This window comes from Anser anser (assembly GCF_964211835.1).
Source record: "Anser anser genome assembly, chromosome: 18".
Lineage (NCBI taxonomy): Eukaryota > Metazoa > Chordata > Aves > Anseriformes > Anatidae > Anser > Anser anser.
This window is the reverse complement of record NC_139739.1, coordinates 499,627-525,935: the sequence shown is the minus strand read 5'-3', so window position 1 is coordinate 525,935 and position 26,309 is coordinate 499,627. Positions and strand designations below refer to the sequence as shown.

Genomic DNA, 26,309 nt, shown 5'->3' with positions numbered 1-26,309 from the left:
GCCTCAGACGGCGGCAAGCTTCAGCTCTGAAGGCAGAGCTCGCACCCGCACCGGGACGGGCAGGGGCTGCCGGAACGACGCCCCCGGGCAGGACGGGTCCCGCCGGCAGCCCAGCTCCCGGGGCTCCGCGCACGCAGCGGCACCGGCACCGCCGTAACGCCCGAGCCCGGGGGAGCCCGGCCCGGAACGGTGCGGACAGGAGGGCCGTCGGGACGAGCGGCCGGGCCGAGCCTGCCCGCGGGGCCGCGACCGGGTGCGCGCACAGCCGCCAGGGCACGGCCGGGCACCGAGCGGGCCCCGCCCGGCCGGCAGCGCCCCGGGCCCGCCGCGGAGCCGCTCCAGGAGCCCCGAGGCGCGGAGGCCCGGCCCGGCCCGACCCGACCCCGCCGCACGGAGCCCGGCCCGGCCCCGCCGCGCCAGGGAGCGGCCGATGCGGCGCGGCCCCGCGCTGGGCCCGCCGGCGGGACGGGCGCTTCCGGCGCGGCGGGGCCAAGAGAGCCCCCACGGGGCCCGAGCGGGACCCGCCCCGGCCGGCAGCGCCCGCCGGCCCCGGCCCCGGCCCCGAGCCGCACAGGAGGCGCCCAGCGCTCGGTGCCCGCCACCCCCGGCCGCACTCACAACTCCTTGATCAGCACCATCTTCCCCGCGCAGGCCCGCACCGCGCACGCGCGACCGGCACGGCCCGCCCATGCTGCACCGCGCGCTTCCGGGGGGAAGTCCCGCCCCCGCGGGCCGGCCCGCCCAATCCCGCCGCGCCCTGGGGCACCGCACCCGCCCCTCGCCCCGGCGTGCGCGGGGTCGCCACGCGCTTGCGCCCGCCGCTGCCAATCCGAGGGCGCGCGGCTCCCGGCAGCGCCCGCGCCTCGCCCGGGGGCAGCCAATGGCGGCGCGCCGCCCGCCCCGGGCCCGCCCCCCGTGCGTGCGGGACGCCGGCGGCACCGCCCGGCTCGCGGCGCCCTCTGCCCCCCCCCCCCCCCCCGGAGACCGCCCCGCCTCGCCCCCACAGCGGCACCCAGCGCCCTGAGGCGCGGCCCCGCCGCGAGCAGGCCTCGGGCCCGCGGAGGGCCGCGGAGGGAGAGGGGTGAAGGTGCCCGTGCTGAAGGCCCTCGTGCAGCGCGCCGCGGGGAGAGCGGCCTCCTGCAGGGCGCGCCGGCACCGCCGGGAGCTGCGGGCCGGTTCCGCCCCCCGGGAGGCAGAACGGGCCCGTCGCGGCTGAGGGTGACTGCAGGGCGGCGCTTCCCTGCGGCCTTGGGGCTTTAACACCGGGAGCCGCGGCTGCCACAGCCGCCGCTGCCCTCTGGCGAAGGAGCTCCCTTTATGCTTCATCGCGCTCACAGGAGACGAGGGCAGAAGGGAGCCGAAGCGAGGAGCACGCCGCGTGGGGCGGGCTTGGCCGCTGCGGGGCCGAGAGCCGCCTGCGCCCTCCGGTCCGTCAGGCTGCCGGTGGCGTTACACCGCCGTCTTTCGTTAAAAACAGTGAAAGAAGAAAAACGCCGAGAAGTTTTAGACTTCGGAGGCGTGAAAAGAAGGTTGAAATTAATCCCTAGAGTACCCAGTGAGACGGCCCGCAAAGAACCTGCGGCGCGCCCCTGTGGAGAGAAGCCCCCCCCCCCCCCCGCAGCGGGGTGCGTGTGCCCGGGCACCGCGTGCGGGTGGCGCCGCTCAGCTGAGGGCCGTTGGTGGCAGGAGGGGATTGCACCGAGGCACCTGCACTGCGGCCACGCTATCACCGTAGTGTGAAAGAGCATCAACTCTCCAGCTGCCCTTTTATCCAACAGATTTCTTTTAATATAACAAACAGCAAAGTGGGGACAACAGAAAAATGGGAAAAACGGGAAAAAAAAAGGGCAAGCTTTCAGAGTCAAAACCTTCAGGTTTTTAATCCAAAAAGGGAAATACGCAGAGCTTCTATGAGTTCATGTAGTGATTTCTCTAATAACAACAAATCTTTCTATAGGAGTCTCTCAGGTACTACAGAGACATGCAGTGCTGAATGCTGGAGACAAAACGGGACAATGAAGGAGATGAAGAGGACAACACAGGTGCCAGTGAGACGTGAGGATAAACTAGCTGGAAATTTTTGGTGGAGCTTAGAGACATTGAATGGGGGGAAATGATAAAACAAACAATCCCAGTTCTAATTTGGCCATTCAGAGCTAGAGCACAGAAAAATGAGGAGACTCTATGACCATGTCCCTGGAACAAGGGCCCAGCCCTGCTCTCAGCTAAACCACTGGGATATATGGGACTCTTCAGCACAGGGCACAGAAAGGATAAAAAAGGTCAAGTTTCCCCGGTATGCCTCTGCATGTGGTATTCAGTGTTATTCTTGTTTCCATAGCAATTAAAGCATAACCTGTGGCAAAATGATGCCCTAGGAACAAAGCAGCTGGCTAGCACTGTTTCTGGGTGCTCAAAAAACATGATTTGGGTAAAAACTCAGTATCTGTTGAAAATAATGCATTCTGAGTGTCCTAATTTGCTTTTCAGTTTCCAAGCATTAGCTTTCAAATTTTTCAGATTTTTCTTCACAGCTGTGCTAACTAGCTCCTTCTCCTTTAACACTGCTTGAGATGCCCACAGAAAAGACTAGGTAAATCAGAAAAACAAACACTACAAGATCTGACAAAGGGAGGGCAAAACTTTATAGTTTAGCACTCTGGAAAGGAAATGATTCTTCCTCAAAAAATGTAGATATGTCTGGCTGTGGTACAGTTGACAATGTTTACACTTGCAAAGATTGTCATTGTGAATAATGCTGCCCTGTTGCTGACAAAAGAAAGTGCTGTTTTGAATGGACATTTGTCAGCTTTCAACCCACAGGAAACTTAAATGTACAGTTTTAGTTTATGGGTAGCAACAGTATATTTTTGCACTCGGTGGACTCCTGTTCCAGCATCAATGTCCGTGTCCCCACATGTATGCATTTCATCCTTTTCCCCAAAAAGGGCCACAGACCCTACTTATGGGCTCATCCTTGTCCACCCTTTGAAGCCATCTTTCCCAAGTTTTGTCCATCAGTAACTAGAACTAATGATGCATTTACACATCATCTCCAACAGAGTAGAAGAGAGTAGAGATTCAGATGGGGAAATTCAATGTTGCCAGACAACCCTCCCACAATTAAATGGCTTTAAAGAACATCCTCAATATGCTCTGCCTATAAAAACATACTTTCATTCAAGTCCCTCGCAATGTGAAAGATGGATGCTATGGAAACTGCCACTCAGACTTTTGCCTTTACTGGCTTTGTTTTATTAAGCAAAGAAATTACAAAGGCCTGTGCCAGGACACAGTGGTAGGGCTTTAAGAGTCTGCTTCCCGAAGTTCTCAAGCATTCTGTATTTTCCTTTATTTGTTTTTTTCAAAATCCTGGCTCAGTGTAGTCCCCTGCTGCTGCTCTTTCCCCATATGGACAACATTTGTCTTTTGTTTACTCAGCCAGCTGCAATGTGTGCTCCCTCCAAAACCCTTATTCTCTTTGTTTATATCCAGATCATACCACACACGATAGTATCATCTGAGTAGCTGCATCCTGCTGATTCCAGACACTGCATACAGACAAACCACTTCAGACCTGTAAATACAATTTCACCATGGTCTCTGCTGCTGGACAGGATGCTTCCTCAGCAAGCTGTTCTTCATGGGAGCCCTCTGGCCTATGCTCACCCCGCGCAGGTATCAAATACAGGCAGTGTAGTAGCACGTCAGCAGCTCCTGGCTTTTGTTAGATTGAGCTTACTGACTGGAGTCCCGCTGCCTAAACACAGGTTTGCATGTATGTGACGTGGGATGGTGACATTAAAATGTAAGAGCATGGTGGCAGGAGGTCTGTAACGGGACCTGCTGAAGAAGCATGCGTGGCCAGTGCCCACCACACTAGGAGCTCGGTCAACAGGCAGGGCTGTTTTATTCCCAGCTTGACCTCTGTGTACAGCAGTTAGAAGACATCAGGTGAGACATCAGGTTAGGTCCTGTGACGGACATGGTGCCGCACAAGGCTTGTACCTTAGGAACATGCCTACTTCTGAAGTGCATGTGACCCTCTTACAGTCTCCCGTACTGTGCTGCAGTGCAGGTTCTGCTCTTGCTCTAACAGCTTTCCACCGATCGCAGAACAGGACAACTAACTGCATCTGTCTGCAGGGGTAACAGGCAGAAGCTGCAGGGCTGGGTTGCCAATGCAGGGGATGTGAACTAGCTCTCTGAAACAACTCTTCCCTTCTGTTGAGTTCCCAGGACCCTGGTGTGACACAACAGGGGTTTGTAACAGCAGCAAACACACTTTCATTCAATGAACAGCGAATGAGAACATGTTTTCTTGTTATTGTTTTTAATATCTAAACACTCTCTTCTATGCCAGAAGACCAAAGCTCTGCACTTGAGCATACAGGTTATAGATTTGGGACTTGGGAACAGTGTAGGTGAGGTAAGTATACCCTAATTCTGACATTTATGTCGCTGGAGTCCTCCTATCTGATCTGCAAGCTCAGGTACAGTGTGGGTACCCATGTGCTTAACCCAGAGTTGGACTTTTTCCATTTGCACCCTGAAGTATCTTTTAGGATATATCCTCCTGTCCTGGCCACATGTTGGAATAGCAATGCACATGTTGTCATCTGCTCTCTTACAGCCACAAAGCACTGGAAGTCTGAGGACTAACCCAGAGAAGAAAAGATGTTTGTGATGGCTACCTCTCAGATTGTTTTGTAGTGGCTGGCAGCAAACTGATGCCCCTCTCCAAGGCCTTCTCAGAGGAAGATGTGGGAGAGACTTTGTAGGGACAGCACAATCCCCTGTATGCTTCTTATTTGTACAGGCAGCATTTGCTGCAGTTCCCTGTGGAACGGCTTTCTCAGAGGCCAGTGAAATACCAGCCACAGTAATTTACCAATAAGATCCCACGCAGTTGATGTCACCATGTAAGAGAAGATGGACAGTACTCTTTCTGACAGGGATAAAAAAAAAAAGGTCTTCTCTTTGGAGAGTACATAAATAATGAGAAAATGAGGTCACATGGGATAAATTATATGATGGAATGAGAGCTGGGGTGTTTCAAGTCTCCCTGACCGTTCTCAGAGAGAAGCAAATGCTTCCAGCTGGGAGCTGGCACGAGCAGAGCTGTGTGCTGTGCTTCACGCATCTGGCAGAAGGATGAGGGAAGGGCACACGCAGGTATGTGCTACTGGTAGTGTGCATCAACCCACAGCATGAGCGTGCATCTGGACACTCAAAGAATGCTCCAACCTGTCCCTGATACATATACATATTGGCATACTAAGTACTAGATACAAAAACGTTCAAGGTCAGGCTTTTAGACAACTTCCTTCTGTTTTTTGCAGTTCTGAGCTGACTTCTTCCAACACTTGCTGTTCTAGAAGTATGTCTCTGAAGGGAACAGGGCTTTCTTGAATCTCTGTGATAAAATGGCAGAGTCTTAGTAACAACGACAGGACGTGCCACCAGGTTGTAGGTAATCCTAAGAGCATGACTAAGCTGAGGCAGCCATCTATCTATAAAACCCTTGCTGGGGAGCTGCACCATCTATGTCTTCAAATACAGAGAATCGGCTACACTTCAGAAGCATGCCAGGAACGGTCCCTTTCAAAAGAATTAGTGACAGGAATTGGCAGTGATTTATGTGGTTTAGGTTACCTCATTTTCAGCACATCAAAGACTTGGAGGGTAGAGACTGTAGGCCAGAAACAGCCTACTGTTTCATGACCTAGGACACGGTTTGTGTCTTCTATCAACAGGGCCAGAGGTGGCGTTTACACAACTGGGAGGGAGGCATCAATGAAAATTCCAGAGACCGTAAAAAAGTCAAATTCTGGTTAGTTTCATCTGGTCACCAACACCTCCTTTAAGGACAATGGCATCTTTAACACAGGAGCAGAGGGAAGATTTAAGTAAGCAAGTTTCAAATGGCAAAGGGTGTGGGGAAAATATATCGTACCTTCAGCACTTGGTCCTTCCACAGTGCAGGGGTGGAAATAGGTGGTCCGTGAAGTTCCTTCCAAGCCTACATGTCGTTTTGCTGCTGACTAAAACAAGAAAGACAGTGAGCAAATGCTGATGTTTCCACCACCTACCAGGAAAAGGAAAGGCAACTTCCAGTCATCATTTGTAGCAGAGCTACATTCTGATAAAAAATACATTAAGTTCTCAGTAACCCCTCATTTCCACAGGAGAAGTTGAGGACAGCTGTCACCCCATTAGTCACACTTCAAAATTCCAAGCCACCTGCCAGGACAGAGAGCAGTATTCTAACAAATTTGTTAACAACGTCATCCTAGAACAAGAGACTGGAGTACTGAGAGAACTCATGCTTTAATAGACACTGAAATCACAAAGGAAGAAGGCCAAATGCCTTAGCAATTTCAATAAAAATATGAAAATCTTTTTACATGGTAAATTTCATAATATAAAAAGTTTAATGCTGTCTGGAAACAGAGTTTTAATTTACAAAAAAAGTCCATATAGGCCAAACATGGCTAACACTGCATACAAGGAGAGCAAGTGCTAAAGGGCTGCTGCTTGGAAGAGTCTTTGCTGACAGTCCTCTCTGAGTAATCATCTTCAACGCTCTTTGAAGGAGTTCTGCAACCGAGGGGCCAAGTTTTCCATGCACATTGGCAACTTTTCTGGTCTGCATGGCAATGCAATGAACCCAAACCATTATTATCACCTAGCCTGAAACTACCAGTGTTTCTTCACAGATTCACAGTCCTCCTGGATCTGTTCTGCAACTTGAAAGAGATGGTCACAGAACCAGTTTGATCTAATGAGAGGAAATATGGCCAAGAGTGATATACATGGCACCCCTTCAATGCTTTTTCCTTGTTTAAATAAGGTATCACTAAAAAGAAGGAAAATCAGTAACCAGTCAGAGTTCAGGCTAACCAACAAAATCAAATTAAACTGGATTTTGTTCAGTGAGATTATTTACTGTTCCCCTTTAGTTTAAGCTAAAGACAGTCAATAAAATATCTGCAATTCGTATCTCACACAGTAAAATATACTGAATAAAACCAAACTAAAACACATTCTATGGCCTTGGGGAACTGTTGCACGTGGCAGGTTTAATGTGGAAGTTGGTAACACCTAATTCTTATTGCTCACTGTATTAAGCAGTGTTGTCACTTGTACCATGCACAAATACGACGACGACAAATGCATTTAAACTCCACAGAAGGGATTCTAATATCAAACGCAGAACATGTTATTTTCATTTCCTGAATTTCTCCACATATTGGGCAAACCTGATAAAACTTCTTTTCTTCACAAAGGGGTTGTTTCTCATTCAGGTGGTGGAGGAGTGAGGCACAAGGTGTGTGAAGTGTCTCCCAGACAAGCAAGCATGCATTTGCATGGCTCTCATTAAGCCAATAGAAGTGTCCTCTCTCAAGCTAACGGAAATAAATTTCTCAAAAGACTTGTTCTAGTGACACTCACCTTCCATATTTATACAACACCAATTTCCCAAATACTGAACTTCCCTTACATCTGAACCCTTCCCTGCTTCTAATGCTCCCCTCCCCTTAAAAAAAGCAACAACACAACAGAAGAACCACCCCCCACCCCTGATTTATCTCTTTCTGAAAACTTAAAGCCAGTATGAAACCTACTGGCAGCATGAAAATGGTTTGTACCAAAATGGCAATATAGAATTTCTACAGATTAAAGATCCTTTAGTTATGGAAGTAAACTACAAGTAAAGAGGCTTATTTCCAGCATGTTATGCAGCACTACAGGGAATATTTGCTGTTGCTATAAACAAAAAGCTGCCCACTTCCATCCTGGATGTTCCTGGGATGTCGTTCTAGAACAGTTATGCTGGTTGGAAACGGAGTAGGTCACACGGAGTCCGTCAGCAGTCTCGTGACCACAGCAAGTTGCATGATCAGCAAAATTGCCATCTACATGACATGTAGATACTGTACTGACTCTTTTTGGCCCACTATTCTAATTTTTCCCACCTAATGGCGAGAAGATATTTAGCACCAAACCATCTCAGAAAGATGTAATGTACAGACAAATAACTTGAATTGTATGAGTTGAATGGGTTTACTCGACTGCTTTGCTACGTTGCATAATATGAATAAGTAACTACTCTTTCTTTCTGTACTGAAACTTTTGTGATCAACCATCCATTGTTAGCTGACTATAACAACACAGTCCTATATTTTTTGCCTTTAGCACTTGTGTTAATTTCTTGTGATAGTGAAAGCATTCTCCCAACATCAGTGGATTCTAGAATATACTCTAAGCAAGCGTTTCATATGTGCACCACAAGTAAGCTGAACCTAAGTAATTTTATATTACAGTATCAGAATTGAATCCTCTGTCCTGCTATCATGCTTTTCCTGCAAGATCCCCCTAAAAATCACAAATGTTCAGGTCCACATTTTCAAGAAGAGCATCCAGACACGACAAGTGCAACAATTATCTGCATCAGCAACGATACCCTAATAAATTTAGAGATCTGACTGCACTCACCATTCAGGTAGTCAGTTGCAAGACTGGAATTTGACTTAAGATCCATGTAAAACTCAGGGCCTAATTAATAAGCCTCACAACACCTCTGTGAGGTAGGTACGTAAGTATTACTATCCCCACTTAGATAGACAGGGAAGACGAGGCACAGAGAGGTGAAGTGATTAGCCTTCAGTCACTTGACAAATTTTGGGAGTGCATAATAGAAACCAAAAGCCTTGGTAATCCAGTGCTCCGACCTCATAGCACATGGCCTGCGAAATACTTTGCTTGGATCTAAGTGTGCTGAGTTAATATCCAGAGTTTTCAGTGCACATAAATTATCATTTTGATTCTGATTACATCACTGCATTTAATGGCCACTTAAAAAAAATAATCATCTCCAACTTGATCCACAACACCTAAATACCGTCTAGCCTAGGAAAGCTTAGTGTTTTTTACACATCACCTCTGGGGTGCTCTTGGTTCTCTTTTCTCCACAGATCAGAGGGTGCACAGGTTCTGCATACAGCTGGTCTGCATGTCCCCTCACGTACATGTTCCGACTGCACACTGACACTAGCCTATCTCATCTGTGTATACCGGTATACGTGCTCCTGAAGAAGCTTGTTTCCTTAGCCGGGGAAAGAGCTCATCAGGGACACATCTGCAGATATTTGGAAAGATCTAGAAGGATCAGAGAAGGATTTATATGGACAGGTGATTTCTAAATCACATACACTTACGTTACATTCCTGCCTACTGTGAAACTGTAAGATTCACTTTTCTGCGCACACTTAGCAGACAGAAGACATCTGTGCTGCCCAAATAATTGCCAGGATGAAAATTTCACCATCGTAACACTGTGTGCCAGAAAGATCGGAGCATTCAATAAAAACAGAACTTGTGTCTCTGGCACAGCCTTACTACCTCATTCTGAGGATCACCTTGTCCATTATACCCAAAACATTTTTTGGGGAGCAGACCAACCAGCAAAAAATCACCTGAAAGGTTTCCCTCCAGAAAAAAGTTACCTGAGATGCAGGTTTTAGAATGGGGCATCTCTCTCCTCTTGTCTGTGTCACCAGCCTTTAAATGATGCAAGAGAACTGCCAGTATCAAGCTGCTATGGAGTTGTATTGCCAGCAATTTCTTGTGTTTCGCTAACAACTTAGCAGAGATACCTAGAGGTGTCTTATCTTGTCCTCTCTGTCAGCCTTTGAAACCAACCAAAGAAACGGCTTGTACTTCTCCAGGCAGAAACTTGTGCACACTTTCTTTGCGGTATAAATGAAAGTTTATACCACTCCTCTCGCTTCCCTCTCCAATCCCTGATATGTATAATTTTTGTATAAAAAGACAGCTGAAAAACCTCCTGTTAGGATAAGAAATACAAGTAGGTGGCTTAAAATCTAGTATTTTATGAACAGAACAAGATTCGTTGGACCTGTTGCAGCAAATATGGAACACTACATAGAACCTGTTATCAAGTGAGTCTTGCCAAGGTCCTGTTAAGGGAAACTAAAACCCATCTGTGTAAGGCCCATGTTTCCACACAGTAACAGACAGGGCCAATCTGTCACATTCCCGTGTATTGACAACTGTGGGTATGACCATGGCTTCTTTGATGATATTCTGTGGTTCTATATTGATAAAGGCAAGTGGGCAGAAGCAAATACTTTAACAAGACTCTAAGTCATCAGTTGGTACTCAAGACATTTCAACATTTGGAGGAAGGAAAAAATCTTCCCGGTGATAAGAATTTATAACCATTCCCAGATGGCAGCCTCAAGGGGAGTACGGTTCCTGGAGTGCTACTAGAAGGTGGAGAACGAGCTGATGTCACTGCATTTGGAGCTTCAGGGTGTCTGTGTCCATTTGGAGGGTTCTTTTGTGGAGAAGCAAGTTGTTGCTCAATAGACAGGTCCTTCAGCTCCAGCTTATCTGCACTTTCTTCTTTGCTGTGACGTGGAGATAAATTTAGCAAGCTGAGAACATCTTTCTTAGAAGTCATTGTGCCAGGAGCTCCTCGGAGAATCTTTATTGGGCCAGTGGAGTGCTGGGGAGTGTTCTGCCAGAACATCTTTAAGTTGTGAATTGCTTGCACTTTTTCATCAATAGCAGCCATTTTTAATTTGTCTATGTCTGGGGCATCAGCTGGACTTGAACGAGCAGAACCAGCTGAGGAATAAGAAAGAGCAGGAGATGGAGTGCTGCCACCAGGAGACTGATGCCCTGAGCTTGGAGAGAGATTTCTGGGCGATTTAGAAATATGAGCACTGTAAGGAGAGCTAGGGTACTTGAGCTTAAAGTGAGGCTGCTCAGTTAAGGACCCATGTAAATCACAACTTGGAGATGGCTGTCCACTGTATTGGCCTGTGCCTTCTTTGTTTGACATCTCCGATGTCGTGGGGCTATTATAGCCAGAACTCACTTTCTGAAGGGATGAACTCCTCGTTGGAGGCTTTGGTTTAATTGCAACAGGTGAAGACTGATTCTTCTGACTAGAGCTGACTGGCCTACTGAATGCACTGGTCTCTGAAGACCTGAATGCAGACATACCTGCTGGCATAGAAGCTGCATCATCTGAATTTTTGCTCTTACTTATTTGGCTGCTGCTTCTCTGAAGACGTTCAACAGCAATGAGGTGACTCTGAGTTTCCTCCAGGATTTTTTGAGCCAACTCTTGGGGATCAAGCTTTGGATTACTGTCCTCCTGGGATTTGACAGTGCTGTCAGTCTCAGTGCTAGACTGGTCAGATTCTCCAGTATCAGAACTTGCAAGTTTCCCAACTTTTTGGAAAGGTGAGTTTGGACTGGGAATAAGAGTCATTTTAACAGGAGAATTTGGCGTACTTATGCTCCCTTTGGAATTGACAAGCTCTTTAATACCTCCAGTTTGACCAGTTTGGGGATGTTTGTTATCTGGGGAAAATCTTGTTTTAATGGTTTCTTGGTAACTGGCCAAAGGCTCATTGCTGATTATAGAAAAACCTTCATACTCTTCCTCATCTTTGCTGGCTACAGTGCTGGTTTGTGGTGACAACTGGCTCTGTATTGCAGACCTATGCAGATAGATGTTCTTTGGCCTCTCATAGTCCTGACGTCCTCTGTGTCCCACACCATCTGGCATGCTCTCCGGCTTGGAAACAAAACTCATGGAAGAGGCAATAGAGCTCAGGCTATACACAGAAATGGCATCTGATGCAATGCTGTCTGGGCAAGTAGGAGAGAATGGTGGGTTTTGATACTGGGGTACAGGGTTGGAAATAGACTGAGCAGAAGCCAGTGACTCTAGTGATGAGGAACTGTCCAGGCTAAGGCGCTTAGGCAGCTCTGTAGAATCTAAAAAGAAAAAAGGAAAAAAAGTACAAGCATGCCCCTAGATACACAGTAAAATGAAATAAAACCAAGTAATGTTCTTATCAGAAGTAAGAGGAAATGCTACAAAGCATGCACTATGCTACTTCAGAAGAAAAATAACAAAACAAAATGAAAAAAAGAACCAACAACCTTCTACTTAGGTGAGAAAAATAATGTGCACAGACCAGGAAATGCATGGAAAGGAACCTCAGACCAAGTATCCTAGAGGAAAACTTTGGGAACTTGTCAATTGATTATGATTTTATATCTCAAAATCTTCCAGTTGCTGGAGTCTATTCCCAGCTTTGACCTCAGCCAAGTCTTAGTGTTTGTTTTCCATAAGAAAATTACATTTGCTGCACCTCTTGTATGATGTATGATGTATGATGCATGTATGACGATGAATGTATGATGTCTGCAAAAGGTAAGAGGGTGAGATTACAATATAAGCCATTCTGATCAAATCATCAGATGGTTATAGGAGCAAAAACTTCTGTAAGTAGCTTTACCAAAAAGTGCCAGCAAGGACTGTAGAGCAAAGTGCATGGTCCTCCTATTAGCTTGTTTCCCAGTTTTCAGAATCACCTCCTCTTGCCCAACTTCACAAAGGTCAAAACCTGTAGTGGAATACGGAGCAAAAAATCATACCTCATAAAAAGATCCCATGTCCTAAACAAGTGTCATCTTGTTTATAACACAAACAGAACAAAGAGATATGAAATCCTGCAGTGTCCTGGAATGATGTCTCCTCACTTACTATGTACCTCTTGCTGGTTTGGTTTTATTACTATTTAACACACCTTCTTGGGAGCCTTATTGGGCTGGACATATTCAACACACACATACACAAATCGATCTGGTCCAAACTGATATACAAGTGCACTGGTTGGTATTTTAGCTACAAATTATACGCAATTATCAGGGAATGATTGACTAAATGCATCTCAGGGGACAGGGTCTCACATGCTCCTAGCGTTCATTCATTAGTCCAAAGCTTTCTCACAGGAATGGGTCTGAGGAAGAACAAAAACCTTGGAATTTAGCAAATGAGGCCTGGGCAGCAAGAGGCATAAATGTATGAGAGAAACGATGTCAGACTTTTATGAGCTTTTCATGTAGTCTTCTTGGACAACTCTTTCTGCCTCTTCCATGCAAAGCCCTTCATCTAAACAGCAGCCAAGCCAGAATAAATTCTAGTTTGATACTTAGTTCTCATCTGCCTCTTCTGTAGAATGTAGACCCTGGTACATACTATCACCCTGATACGCCCTGTCCTTGTCCATTGTGCACGTTTCCCAGATAAAGGAATGATTGGTTCACTGCAGGTAGAAGACCAGAAGAAAACTCACAAGTACGCATTATGAACAACAGTGGATCAGGATCCTGAAATAAAAACAGGGTTTAAACCAACCTGACAGCACCAAGCTGCTGTAAACCCTGAAATCCATATTCTGCTGACTCAGGATAAGTTTTGGGGCATGAGAGAAATATTCATCCCTAGCACTGGCCAAACAGGGAGTGAAACGTCTGTGTACGTGAACTGGTAGAGATTTACTGAGCAGTCAGGGATCACATCCAGAGATGCAGAGACCAAAAAGAACCCAGACAAACAAATCTAAAGCTGTGAGATTTATCGCTACTTCAAGCCACCATATAAAACTAGCAATAGTTTTTAGAAAGATAATAGAAAGAAGTGTTTTCCTACCTAAAGCTGCCAGAAACTCATGACAGCCAGGAAGCCTCCAGAGTTGGACACTGATGGAAACCTGGATTGGTGCAGAGGAGAAATCTTGTTCCTTCTCACCTGCCTGAAGTTGAACCAGGACTTGATGTAGCTGAAAATAACAATGCAAACATTAGCCATTCCTTAGAAATTAAATAACTGCTTTTCTGACAATCACAGCTAAGGAAATACACTGCAAACAGCCCTTCCCCTGTACACCTGTACACTCAGCTGCTGGTCCTGAATGGAGCAGTGGGATGAAAGGTCTGAGCACAGGGAGCAGTCCAGAAACAGCAATGATGGACAAACTTGAACAGCAGCAAATCTAGAGACAGAGCAGGAGTGAGGGTCGGGGGTGTGGCAAGCAGAAACTGAGTGAGGAGAAGGAAGGCAGACTTTCCTAATACCTCTATGGTTTCCCAGGAATGAATTTTCTCAACTGTTCTCAAAGGACAGGAGTAGCAAAGTTGAGAAAAAAATGTGTTTATGAAGATCTGACACAAATTAAGGTGCCAAGATCCCATCTAACTCAAAAACACAGCCAGAGCAGGAAGGATGGAAAGTCATTAATCAGGGACCAGCTAACCTCAGGACCACCCATCTCTTCCAACCCACAAAGGCTTACGCAGTCTTTTTTCCACATTAGCACCATGGAGCAAATTCCAGGCCTGAAAGCAGGGTGAAGACACTACCCTGCAGCTCAGGAAAATGGCTCTGCAGTGACCAAGGCATTTAATTCTGCACAGCAGCGTCACTCCTCAGTGCATGTAATACTCACCATTCCCACCACATTTTTAACAGCCTTCATGCAGCAAATAACAAAGAAGGAAAAGACAGGAGAAAAGAAAGAAAGAACACAGGTTATTCTGTGCTATAAAATGCCTGTAATGGGGAGCCCTGCAGTGCAGGGACACATCCACATGCAAAACAGCATCCTGACTGGCAAGATGCTCTGTTCTGAGAAAGAAGGGAGCAATGGAAATGACTTGTGCTGTGAATCAGGAGTCCAGCAGTGTGGGAACAGGCGTCTGGAATCTGGGAGTGCCCAGCTCATCACAATCAACTCAGACACATAGCAGGCATATACCCAGTCCAACCCACATTCTGGCAGAAGGCTGAACATAGAACAAGCCCTTCTCTTGTTTTCTCTGGGATATATTATTGGCACTTAAATAGTCAGCAATCCCTAGCTTTTCCTTGTATATGTAGTAGTACCAGAGTTCGTACTTTTGTGTTTCCTGCCTTCCATTTTGCACTAAAAGTAAGTATTTTCTATTCAGAGCAAGAGATCAAACTCCCTGCCTTGCTGCTTCAGTAACGTCAAGAGCACCTGCTCCCTTACAACACCAATCAGCTTTACTGGAAAGACAGAAAAAAACAACACCCACTGACTGAGCTGTTCGTAATTATGCTTCAGTTTTGAACAAAGTCTTCTCTCCTTTGGGACAGGCAGAGCCTTGTCTCACCAACTGAACTGCTGAGAATAATGAGGGGAGAAAAGCAAGTAACAGCAGAAGATGTGAGAGCTAAACTGAAAAATCCTGACTTGTAACCAGATAGATTCTTGTGCAAAAGGGAATTCTGCCTAGGGTTTGGGCTATAGAAGAACATTTGCAAAAACAATGCAATACCCCTGCCAATACTTATTGCAAGAGGCACCTGAGGAAATAGTAAGTGCATCTTTTGCTAGTCATCAACAGCCATCTGAATGGTTTGGGTGATTTAATTATCTGAGGCAAGACAACAACCACAAAGTAAAGTCATTGACACTGTCACACATTCAGATCTACTGGAATGTCATTCTCTACGCGTCATATCCCATTTACTCTGGGCCTTCCTCTGGAGGTACGGAGAAAAAAATAGCCCTGCTATTCAACCACAGAAGTCTCAGACACTAACAGAAGAGCCAAGGCAAAAAAAGCAAAATTCCGTAAAGGACTAGCCATTAGAAATATCCCATATGTTATTGTAAATTTTGGCAAGAAACTCTTTGAATCAGACGTAGTCAAATGGATGGACAAAGCAGGCTTCTTAATGGATGATTACAAAGCTGTTATTTTGTATTTTGTGCAGATAGACTCACAATGACAGAAACCCTCTAAAACTACACAGGGATAAACCCAGATATTTACCATGGTACTTCCTTATAACATTTCTGCATGGAAAAAGGGTAAAAGAAAGTGAGCTTTTCACCTTTTTTTTTATATTTTTTTCACCTATTTTTTATATTTTTCACCTATTAACTATGTGCAGTGTTCACTTACTAAGGCAAGCACCAACATAAACCTCGTTAGGGGAGCAATCAGGACAGTAAAAAACATATAAAGGAAAGCCATCCAGGCCAGTGGCACAGAGCAAGGTTAGGTTCTGCTAGGCATACTACAAAGACTGGTAAGAGGAAGGAATGTCAAGCAGATGGGTTGTGTGTCTGGGGGGGGGGGGGCACGACTCCCACAGCCACAGGTGGCAATGCCTTTCTCTTAAAGAAGGTGAATTCTTTCAGGAGAGCAATGAGCACTCAAACCAGAAAAAGCATAGGCCTGATAAAGTTCTCAGACAGAGCACTGTCCAAAGTTAGGTGTTCCTTGAGGTATTGGTAATTACAGTGGGCAAAGATGAGCCAACATAGGCCTTGAATAGGATGGCCAAAAAACAATTAGTGCTTCTACCATTAATTTCCCATATTTTGCTTCCCCCTCACTGTAGTACATATTACGTTTTCACTTCTGCCACTGAACCGGAAGACCCTTCCAAGGCCATGCAGCCCAATAATACACCTGCATTTTATCATTCTGGACACACACTTTCATTCACACAAACAGAGAAATTTATAATTTAAATCCTGAAGACTCCTAGCAGCCTCTGGGGCTGATAAACCACGGCATAAACTGTTCTGTGCATTTCTGAATTTACTGACCTGGGAAAAACCATTTGGAAACTGGTACTGGAGAAAAACCTCCCAACTTACCCTGTTGATAAGCTGTTCTCCTGTTTCTGAAGCTGTGATAAGTTTACAAAGTGCCTGAAGTGCAGGGTTAGGCAAACCTGAAAAATAACAGAAAAAAACAGGGATTGTTCAATACTTGTTGCTTGCCTGCTAGAAACGCAACAATCTGAACAGAATATAACTTCAGATAACTCCTAAAGCCTCTCTCCCCCATCACTGAATGGTTCTGAAAACAGCATCAATTTCCAGAAAACAAAAGGTTTTCCCACCTTTGTATTTGATTATACAGTTTCTGACTGAGAACTGGAAGAAGAAAAAGTCTCATCGTACTTCTCAGATACTGGAGCCAGTGGTAAATGATTACAATCTATGACAAAATTTACAGTACAAATTTACTTCTAAAACATCTGTCCTGTTAAATGCTTTTATTACATTGCTGTAGAAGCCTAGAACAACAGCATCATTTTGCAGGCTTACATCAAAGACAGGCAGGGAAAGGCAGACGTCTGCTTGGACGTATGAGAACAGAGCCCACGGCTGGCCTGCTTCTTACCTAGGAGGGACTGTATGGTGGTGCTGCACTGCTGCAGCCGCTCACCAGGGTCAGAGGTTGGGAAGAACACTGCTGCTGGAAGGCCACTGGCTGGAGGGTCTAACCGAAATCCTACTGCAGTGAGTAGTGCCTGCCAGCCTGGGATGCCACCAACTTTATTCTCCACACTTTGTTGGGAGGTATACATGGAATTGTGCTGCCCATTCTGGATTCGCTGCAATGATTTCTCCACCTGTGGGGAAAATACAGCACGAGCTTATTTTAAAAGCGATTTTTACTAACCACCTCATTTTTCACATTAAAGATGCAGGAACTATGGGCTGAGGGATCACAATGCCGATGCTGAACTTGGCTTGTCACAAACAGAAGGATGCCAGTGCCCTTGAAAACACAGGCTTCAGTATCTCAACACTCACATTTTTAAAATCACTGTGATGAGTGTCACTGGTCTCTTGGATCCTGGGGAAATGAATGCCACAGGAAAAAAAGTACCAGTTTGATTGTGATCATCTCCTATAAACCTGGCAGCTGCGTTTGTCCACACAGGATGACTCACTGTCAGGTTCCAGTCTCTTGAGTACACTGTGCATTACCAGGCAAGAGTGTGAAGCTATACGGTAAATAGTAAAGAGAGAGGTGTCCACAAAACCCAGCAACTGGGATGACTAGCAATACTCATAGGTTTCTACCATCCCATGGATACTCCACATTCCTGTGGGACCACAGAAGACACACCGGAAAGAAAAATACTAAAAATCATGAGATTATTCTTGTCATCTGGCAGCTTGACCTCAGTCCTGCTGCTCCCCACAGAAAGTTACTGTCAAATTTGGGAACAAAAGTGCCTCACGTCCAAGTATGCAAAGAGCAAGTGTTCACTAGCTCTGCATCTCTGTGACTGCTTCTTTGCCATGTCCATAGCTATTTTCTTGTAGAAACAATTAACCCCAATCATAATCTCATTTTTAAAGCACAGACCCAAATCAACAGCTCACACAAATCGGGTAGGTCTGGGGAAGGTTTTGCAACAATACAGTTAGCATCTGCTCTTGGGAGCCCATAAAGTGTCCCACTCTTTTCACACTGACCCAAAGTTTTAGCAAGATCACACCTTACGGTAAGAGAGAAGGTTTGAAGGCTTATATTTGTGAGTGGTTACACATCAGGGTATTTGTCTTCCCATTCTTCATTTATAGATGCATACCTATAGGTAACATCACTTCTCTGCTACATGGGCTCCAATGCCCCTCCCTGTGCCCGCTGGGTGCTGTAGCGTTTCCTTTCTCTTACCAGATGTAGCAGGACACGCAGGGCATCTCGTGCCCTTTCAGGATGCTGCAGAATCTCAGTCAGGGCCTGTCCTACTAGCGAAGAAGGGCTGTTCAGCTTCATGTCACTCCCAATAAGCATGAAGCCTGCAGGGTCCAGATAAGAGACTTACTGAGAATTGAAACAGACTGAGAATCTCTCATTCGTTACAGGAAACATGCAAAACAGAAGATATCCTCTGCACTTTCAGACTAATGGAATAATGGTTTGCTGTACACTGCACAGTTACAGTCTTTTCCTAAAGCCGCTGTGCACCCACTGCCCAGTTCTATAGACTGAACTTCCAGAAAACTTCTGCATGCTTATTATCATCCTCTATTAAACCAATACTGTATTCCTGCTCAAGCAAGTGGAAAAACACTGTCTTGCATCTAAACCTGTCCTAGCATGCCCCATGTCTCCTTTTCAGCAGCAGAAATCAAAAGATATAAAACAGTGCTCACAGAAACGGAACTCAGAAAAGCAAGAGCTTTCCTTGTCTCAGCCAAAAACCTGCCTTGGCTTATGTACCATATAAATGCTATCTTATCCAACCATCAGCACAAGGAACTCTGCCTATCCCTTCTCATCTACAAGGTATGTGGATATCTGTCCTTGCTCTGGTGCTCTGTCCGAGACTCACCACCAAGAGTCAAAGGTGGAAGCCAGGGATTGTGCATAATGAACTTGCTTACATATCATGGAAGAGGCAATACTAATGAAGCCTGAGTGGCTGTAATCCCCTGCTTGGTGGTAATGCCAAGCACCTATGTCCATGCTCATTCTGTTTTGCCTAAGAAGTGGTCACTTGTTTTTTTGAATGGTCTTTCCTTTGAGACAACAAAGTTTTACAAGGAAAATAAAATACAAATTGTACTGTGGACTCCAACGTAAACTCAGTTCCAATCTGATATTCTCTGAATCACGTCTTAACACTGGACTCAACAAGCTCGAAATCACTCTGTCAGACTTACTCCAAGTAACAAGCCGTAGCAAGTTTCCTGCTCCTACGGCTACATACAGTTTACATCAGAGCCATATCTACAAGAGCTGCCTGATCTAAAAAATACAGTACTGCTGCCTGTGCAAAACCAGACATTTGGGGAGTGCTTGCGGCTTTCAAAAACACAAGACTTGTGCTGAGAAAAACAAACAAACCAACCAACCCAAAAACCTAAAACCAGCTAATTTGCAATTATCCCAGTAGCGTTGTTGAACTCCAAGACTTGGTCTTTCTGAATCTCAATTCATTAATCAAATTGAGAAGGAGCAAACTCCAGCACTGTACCCCGGGGCTTACACTGCTGAGAAATTTCCAGTGGAAACAAGGGAAACCTTTCTGCTAAACAGACCAAAGGAGTAAGCCCTGCAAAGCTTATGGCATGAAAATCATAACTACTGATTGCTGCTACAACTTCTAGAAGTACTACTCTTGCCTTCTTGTTAGATTTTCACTATATTCTCAGTAAAAAAGTTCTGTTAATTTTCTCCACCTAATTGCATCCCAAGCATACAGCAAGAAACTTGCCCCTATAAATTTCAAACGTGCAGTGGAGTCGTTGTATCACACATTATTTCTTTACAGTCATGAAATCGTTGTGACAAAACACACTTTACCTTGCAATTGCTTTATATTATATCTAATCTGTAGCAAACTTACTATACAATGAAATACTACTGTTTTCCATGACACTGACTTTCAGCCACACTCAGATGAATCAGGGCTTGAAAGAGCAGCTGAATTCTGGGCGAGCACAGGGAACATGCTACTCCCAACTACCTGCTAGCACCACTCCTTGCTTAACTCAAACTATTTGGCATAAGAGCCTTTCCCAGAAACCACGTTTTGTTCATCAAAAGGCAGATTCTTCCTACCTGCCCAGTTGGATGGATGGGAGAACTGCTTGCTGCTCTGTACAGTTTTCATCGCTTCACCAAGGGCTGCACTGGCTTTCATCCCATTTAAGAGGGAGGAATAGAAGGCATGCACAAACATTTTGGAAGCAGCCACTGGAACTGGCCAGAGTGACACGAGGACACATTGAGTCCCGGCAGCCAGGAATGCTCTTGTCAAGCCAATGACTCCATCGGCAGTGACTTTGCTGTTGGATTCTTGGTAAGAGCCAAGAACCACTAATTTAACAGGAAGCCGCAGATCCAGGACATCAGCTGCAGTCAGCAGAAACTCCTGAAGAGGAGGACAGTCTGAGATGCTCTCCACATCACTGGCATCATCCTGCATCCGAAGGGATTCTGGGATTGTGTAGGGATTCCCAAATGAACTCTTGCTGCTGACTGGATTGCTGTCAGTGTTGGGTGTCAGGACCAGAGCAGCCAGCTTCCAGGAGACATGGGTTGCAAAATGGACGCATTCTGCCTGAGTGAGGGCACTCATCACTCTCTCCTTTGTTGCTGCACTGCCAACTAAGGGTTGGCAGCCAAGTAACTCAGATACCATAAATGCTTCCTCTTCTGCAGAGGGCATAGGTCCCCATAGCCACCTGTCCATAACTGCTGAAGGGAGCTTGGGATTCCCTATGACAGCTGCCATTGAGGTAGAACTGGAGTAAGCAGGAGTACTCTTCCTCACATGGGACTACAGAGGGAAAAAGAAAGCAAAAAAGGGCTTCAAAGCTCTGTCTGTTGAGGTGTTGGTAGAAAAACATCCCATCTCCTTGGCTCTAAACAGAAGTCTGGTTGTCATAATAAAGCTTTGCATTTCATTAGTTTATTCCATTTAACTATTCCAAGGAACATCTCCACTTTAGTCCAGTCAGGATTTCTATCCCCACTTCTTAGGAGAATAAATAGGTAAGAATAGAAAGGAACAGACTTAGCCCAGGTCACGCTAGAGGGCTGTAGCAGAGCTAAAAGTATAAAGAAGATCCCAGTTTCCCACCTTAAGGGAGGATTATTTGTAATCATTGGTTTCTGGCACTTGTATTTCAAGGATCAGCATCTCCACTGCCAGCAACATGGTGCTGCATGCAACTGATTACTGGGGCCTGATACTGACCGGAAAAGCCTAATCCCCACATGAGTAACAGAGAAAAAAAAGAGACCCTTTTGCTGTTCCCATGACTGTGTTTAACATAGCGCAAGGCAAGACATGCAGCAAAACACTGCTCAGCAAAAACAGATTCTCCCTGGAGATGTGGGCCTTAGAAAAGCTGATGGTTGTTGCCATACATCAGCATGAAGATATTTCTGAAAGATTTGCCGGTGGTATTGGCTTTGCCTTATGGCTTCATTATCATGAGACATTAATGGCCTTCTCCACACAGAAAGCTGAGAAACAAACATACCAGAATGGGATAGGACAGTTAACTCACCAAGGAAGCTCAGTATATATCACAAACACCTACATCTCTGCAGTCTGCCGTGTAGCTCCACACCCCAGGACATGCCACCCTTTAGAAGAGGATATCCAAATGATCCATTCCCTTTGTTCTTCCAGGCATGCCTGGGGTTGTGATTTTGTGCTGCAGAAACTACACCAGAGTCTACTTCACACACAACTGGGGTGTTCAACATGCTCATCAGCCCTGGAAGTGCCTTGGGAAGGTGGTACATTTGTGGCTTCTATTCTTTGTCTGGTGTAGCAGGACAGAGCTGCTGCTATTCCAGCATGTATAGGAACTTACAACTCAGAAGAGAGGTTCTATGAGAAGAAGGTTTTATAAGGCAATGTCAGACCTTGGAGCTGGGATTCAGCGACTGGATGGATGGCACTGCAATTAGGCTGAAGCGCTCATAGAGGTACTCATTGGAGGAACTGCCCTTCAGGAGAGCAAAAGGAATGAGGTACAGTTCTCCCTCCAGAACCAGTATCAGCTGGCGGTGGCGGCCAACGGGCCCACTGGAATGCATCAAGCCCTGTAAAGTAAAAAAATAGAATCAGTTTGGTCCTTTCACTCCAGCAGTTCCCAGCCTGCACTCTCAAAAGTGTCAGGCTCTAGTCTGACCCCACGGTTTGGAAATATCCACATCAGAACTACTCTCCATGTGAATGCAGATGCAGTGACTGGTAGACACATAGTGGCATTGGACAGTTCTATAAAGCTGGATTGTTGCTTATCTGTGCATGAACAAACCCATTCTGTGAATGGGCCTTGAGTCCACTAAACATGCTCTGTAGTCATGCACAGCTGAAACAAGTTTGCTGGGACCTAGTCTCATCACAGTGCAGCAACTCCTCCAGCTGCAGTGTAAACTCTTTATCATTCCCAACCACCTGTATCTTGTAAATATTGCTAGCACCTCATCCTTTGAAAGAGAATGCTTTTTCTAGTATTGAACTTCAAAACAGCAACTTCCCATATAAAAGTAAAAAATCCACATATAGACTGTTTGTATGGCTTGCAATTCTAGATGCTTGACACTGTAATCAACCCAGAGTCACAAATACAGGTTTAAACAGAGAGTATCTTTTGGATGGAGATGTGAGACAGGGAGATTAATAAACAGAAAAGATGCGACTGGGCACACACAACGGCAACTGCTCCTGGTCCCACGTAACTGTGGGAATTTCAGTCTTACTTCACAGTATCACAGAATGGTTGAGGTTGGAAGGAACCTCTGGAAGCCAGCTGGTCCAACCCCACCGCTCAGGCCGGGACACCTAGAGCAGGTTACCCTGGACCATGTCCAAGAAGATTTATTTTTTTTTTAATCTTGTGTGTTGTAAAAATAATTAGTTATCATCTCAGGACAGAGGAACTTCAAAGCATTTACATTCGCTCCAGCTTAAATACCTGCACCAGGAAAAAAACATCTAAAGGACCAATGCAAAACGGCAGTAAATTTCTAAGCAATTGTACACCTTTAAGGTACTGGAGATAACCAGTTCAAGTAGTGCTGTTTCATTTTTCCTCTAGACTGACTGATGTTTCCAAAGACAAGCTAATTTTACAGTATTCACAGCAGGGTGGAGGCAAAGACCTAACATGCAGGACTATAAGTTCTTATAAGAATTTTAATTTCAAACCATTTGATCTCCATCAGATGTATCAAATATGTGTTTTGACAGGAGAAAACCAGCTACTTAGGCTACTAGGCAAATGAAGATGAAACTGCCTGAACCCATTTCAAGTAGATTTCTGAACTAGATTCCAATGTCTCCAAAACTGACTTCTTGATGGAAATTCTGGGCCTTCAACGGAACAGCAGAAAAGGTAGTGTGTTTTTCAAACACATGGCTTATATTTCATAAATAACACAGCCCCCCCCCCCCCCCAACAAACAAAAACAAACAAAAACCCAACAACTCTGAGGCCTCACTCTTTTTGGAAGAAATAACACCCATGTTCTACCCCCTTTCTGTTATTTACCAAATGTTAATCCCTTTGAAATCTCTGCTTTAGAGAAAACTTATTTCAGCTGAGTTCCCATTTAACAGGGGACAGAAGAATCTTCTTTATTTTGCTGCCAACGGTAAACTACTACCATGAAATATCTAATGGAAACACAAACTTTTAAAACACAGGGGTGTGTGAATAATGTCAGAAAATCCTGAAGTGCAGACATACTGAATAAAAACAGTCCAACAGAAAAGAAATTGCTATTGTGCAGTCAGGGTGAATTTTACTGCTTGTGTCAGGTTTTATAGAGAGAGCTCAGACAAATGCACCTTGGTCCTAACACAATTCTTCCTCTCTGTCTTGTTCAGGGTCTAGCTGGAGCAAACTGCCTGACTGCACTGTGATGCACTGATAGCTGAGGATTAATTTGAGATACACTGACCCCATCTCACTAGCAATCAAAGAATAACAGGAATTTGCAGTTAATCTCAAGCGTTAGCTCTTAGGCAGCAGCAAAGATGAATTAATATTATTAAGAAATAGAATTATCAGTCTGGTGGTTTCCTCCAAAGGGAGTTGGGAGTGAATCAGAAATACCAAAAACAAGGTTATCTATAAGGGAGAATGTCAACAGTAGAAAGTAGAAGAAAGATAGCAATGCGCTTTTAATGGCTTTTTGGCTTTTGAAATGGGAACAAAATTCCTGAAGGATAACAAAATTTTCATTTAAAAGGAGATGAGAATATTAAAAGGAGATGAGAATAGTTGCTGACCTCTTGCTGTTTCAGGGGGAAAGGTATGCAGACTTTTTTTTTTTTTTTGAATGTCTTTAGGGGAGAGGAACAGACACACAAACTGGCTAAACCATTAAGACAAAGAATCATTGAAAAGATGCTCTTTTGTCATTTCAGAAGCAGGAAGAAGGCTCACACTGCTGCATCACACAGCATAGGCACACATAAGGCTAACTCCCCCGTCCACTGAACCCAGCGCCATGGCCAGCCTTGATTTAGATGAATCTTCTCCATGCTCAGAAGAGTTTTTCGTTCTCCCTGACCTATTTGTCCCTAGGTAGATCTGCCAAGTTTGCCAATTAGTGTTAGCGAATAAAAGATACGCTTTCTTCATCAAAAGGATTATACTTTGGCAGCTGACCAAAAGAGGCACCATCAGCAACATCCTTTATTTCCACCTCCCAACACATCCTGTCTCACCATCAGGGAAGATGAAGTGGAAAGCTCCATGCCTCAGAAACAATTCCCAGGCTGTCTATTCTTGCTTTCCCACACAACAGGTGATTTTGGTTAAGTGTATGTCTGTGTGTGCTAGAGGCTTACTCCTTCCAGTGGTCCTATCAGTAAGTCATAGAGTGCACGGAGCGGGGGTTTGCTGAAGGAAGTCTGCCTCCTCGGAAGAGATGATGTTCCATCCTTAACAGGAGACATGGTACTGCTGAATAGACTGGTCATGCTCTGACAGCTCCTGTGGGCGAAAGGCAAGTGAGAGGTTAGTTGCAGAAATCTGAGGTCCACAGCAAGTTGCCCTGCCTTCATAATGCTGACAATGAGCCAGTCCCAGTCCATCCAAGCAGATGACTGTGCTCTGCAAGATGCTTCATGCCAGGGCTTTATTCTCCCATTCAGCTTCACGCCACAATGAACAATGACATTAATGGCAGGGTGAACTAGCTGCGGAAGCGGCTTGCATTGCTATGGAGTTTCTCTATAAAATCAAGTGCCCAAAGTGCTGTTCACAACATTTATTACTTACCTATGAGTAGCAATTGTGTATGGGCAAACATGAGATCTGTTAACAATTGACTACAATCACAGGAAGATTTACGGTGGGGTTTTGCACCAACTAATCTAGCATGATACTGAAAGGAAATAGGAAAACAGGCAAGCAACGAGACATGAAGATTATGCCTGCACTTGCTGTCACTCCTCTGGATGGCTCCATGAAGTCAGAGTTATACATCTTAGGCACTGCCTCTGAAAAAATCCTGAGTTGTGTAAGCAGGTTAGAATCCATACTTCCAGCAAGACAGCTGATCTGAAACCTGCTTCCCTACTAGCTTTATCATTTGCTGCAATGTTGTTTTGCTCCCACTTTCCTGTTCCATGGGGTAATGGCAGTACAAATGACGGTTTCCTTTATTTGCTATCTGTCCATCTCCAGTCATTCTCTTACAGTGTTCACTGCCAAAACTCAGTCACAGAGCTGTCTCCAAGCCCCACCCAAATGCCACTACACAGTTCTTTTTCTCTCCACCCCAGCAGAACTGATTTAGTTTCCCGATGATTTTTATTTCGTGCAAGCAGCTGAACGGAGTTAATCTGGACCTGTTTTAAAGTAACAAAACCAACACTCTCCCCTCTGGTCCCCCTGCAGACTCATCAAAATCTTTCCCATCACTGACAGTAGTCCTCCTCAGCTCCGCTTTCCTTAAGCACCAAGAAGTCTTCCAAACATTGCTATTATTTCTTGAACAGCTCCTCACTGTACACTTCGTAGCTCACCTTATCTTCCCCGAAACCCAGCATGTTAGCTATTTTCCCACATGCTTACACCAGCCTCCACTCTTACCAAGTTCAAGCTGTCAGCTACTCCTTACAGGAGCAATCTCTCCCTCTCTCTCAC

General features: G+C 45.4%; 2 protein-coding genes across 8 annotated transcripts in view; both read right to left on the bottom strand.

The window, feature by feature from the left end:
* Positions 1–745, bottom strand: part of PITPNB (phosphatidylinositol transfer protein beta) — a 31,142-nt gene extending 30,397 nt beyond the window's left edge. For both annotated transcript variants that reach the window (XM_083803274.1, XM_083803273.1), the window contains exon 1: positions 619–745. In XM_083803274.1, the coding sequence (XP_083659400.1) occupies positions 619–638 (20 nt within the window). In that variant the 5' untranslated portion in view covers positions 639–745. The remainder of the gene's footprint in view (positions 1–618) is intronic.
* A 1,290-nt stretch (positions 746–2,035) lies between these two features.
* Positions 2,036–26,309, bottom strand: part of TTC28 (tetratricopeptide repeat domain 28) — a 171,047-nt gene continuing 146,773 nt past the window's right edge. For 5 of the 6 annotated variants that reach the window (XM_083804594.1, XM_083804595.1, XM_083804597.1 and 2 more), the window contains 9 exons: positions 25,007–25,151; positions 22,066–22,245; positions 20,245–20,965; positions 18,352–18,476; positions 17,062–17,293; positions 16,530–16,606; positions 13,544–13,673; positions 12,348–12,455; positions 6,312–11,820 (listed from right to left, as the gene is read on the bottom strand). In XM_083804594.1, the coding sequence (XP_083660720.1) occupies positions 10,196–11,820; positions 12,348–12,455; positions 13,544–13,673; positions 16,530–16,606; positions 17,062–17,293; positions 18,352–18,476; positions 20,245–20,965; positions 22,066–22,245; positions 25,007–25,151 (3,343 nt within the window). In that variant the 3' untranslated portion in view covers positions 6,312–10,195. Of the gene's footprint in view, positions 5,417–5,956; positions 6,045–6,311; positions 11,821–12,347; positions 12,456–13,543; positions 13,674–16,529; positions 16,607–17,061; positions 17,294–18,351; positions 18,477–20,244; positions 20,966–22,065; positions 22,246–25,006; positions 25,152–26,309 lie in introns of those variants that run through there. The other variant, XR_014573781.1, reaches the window with a different exon arrangement.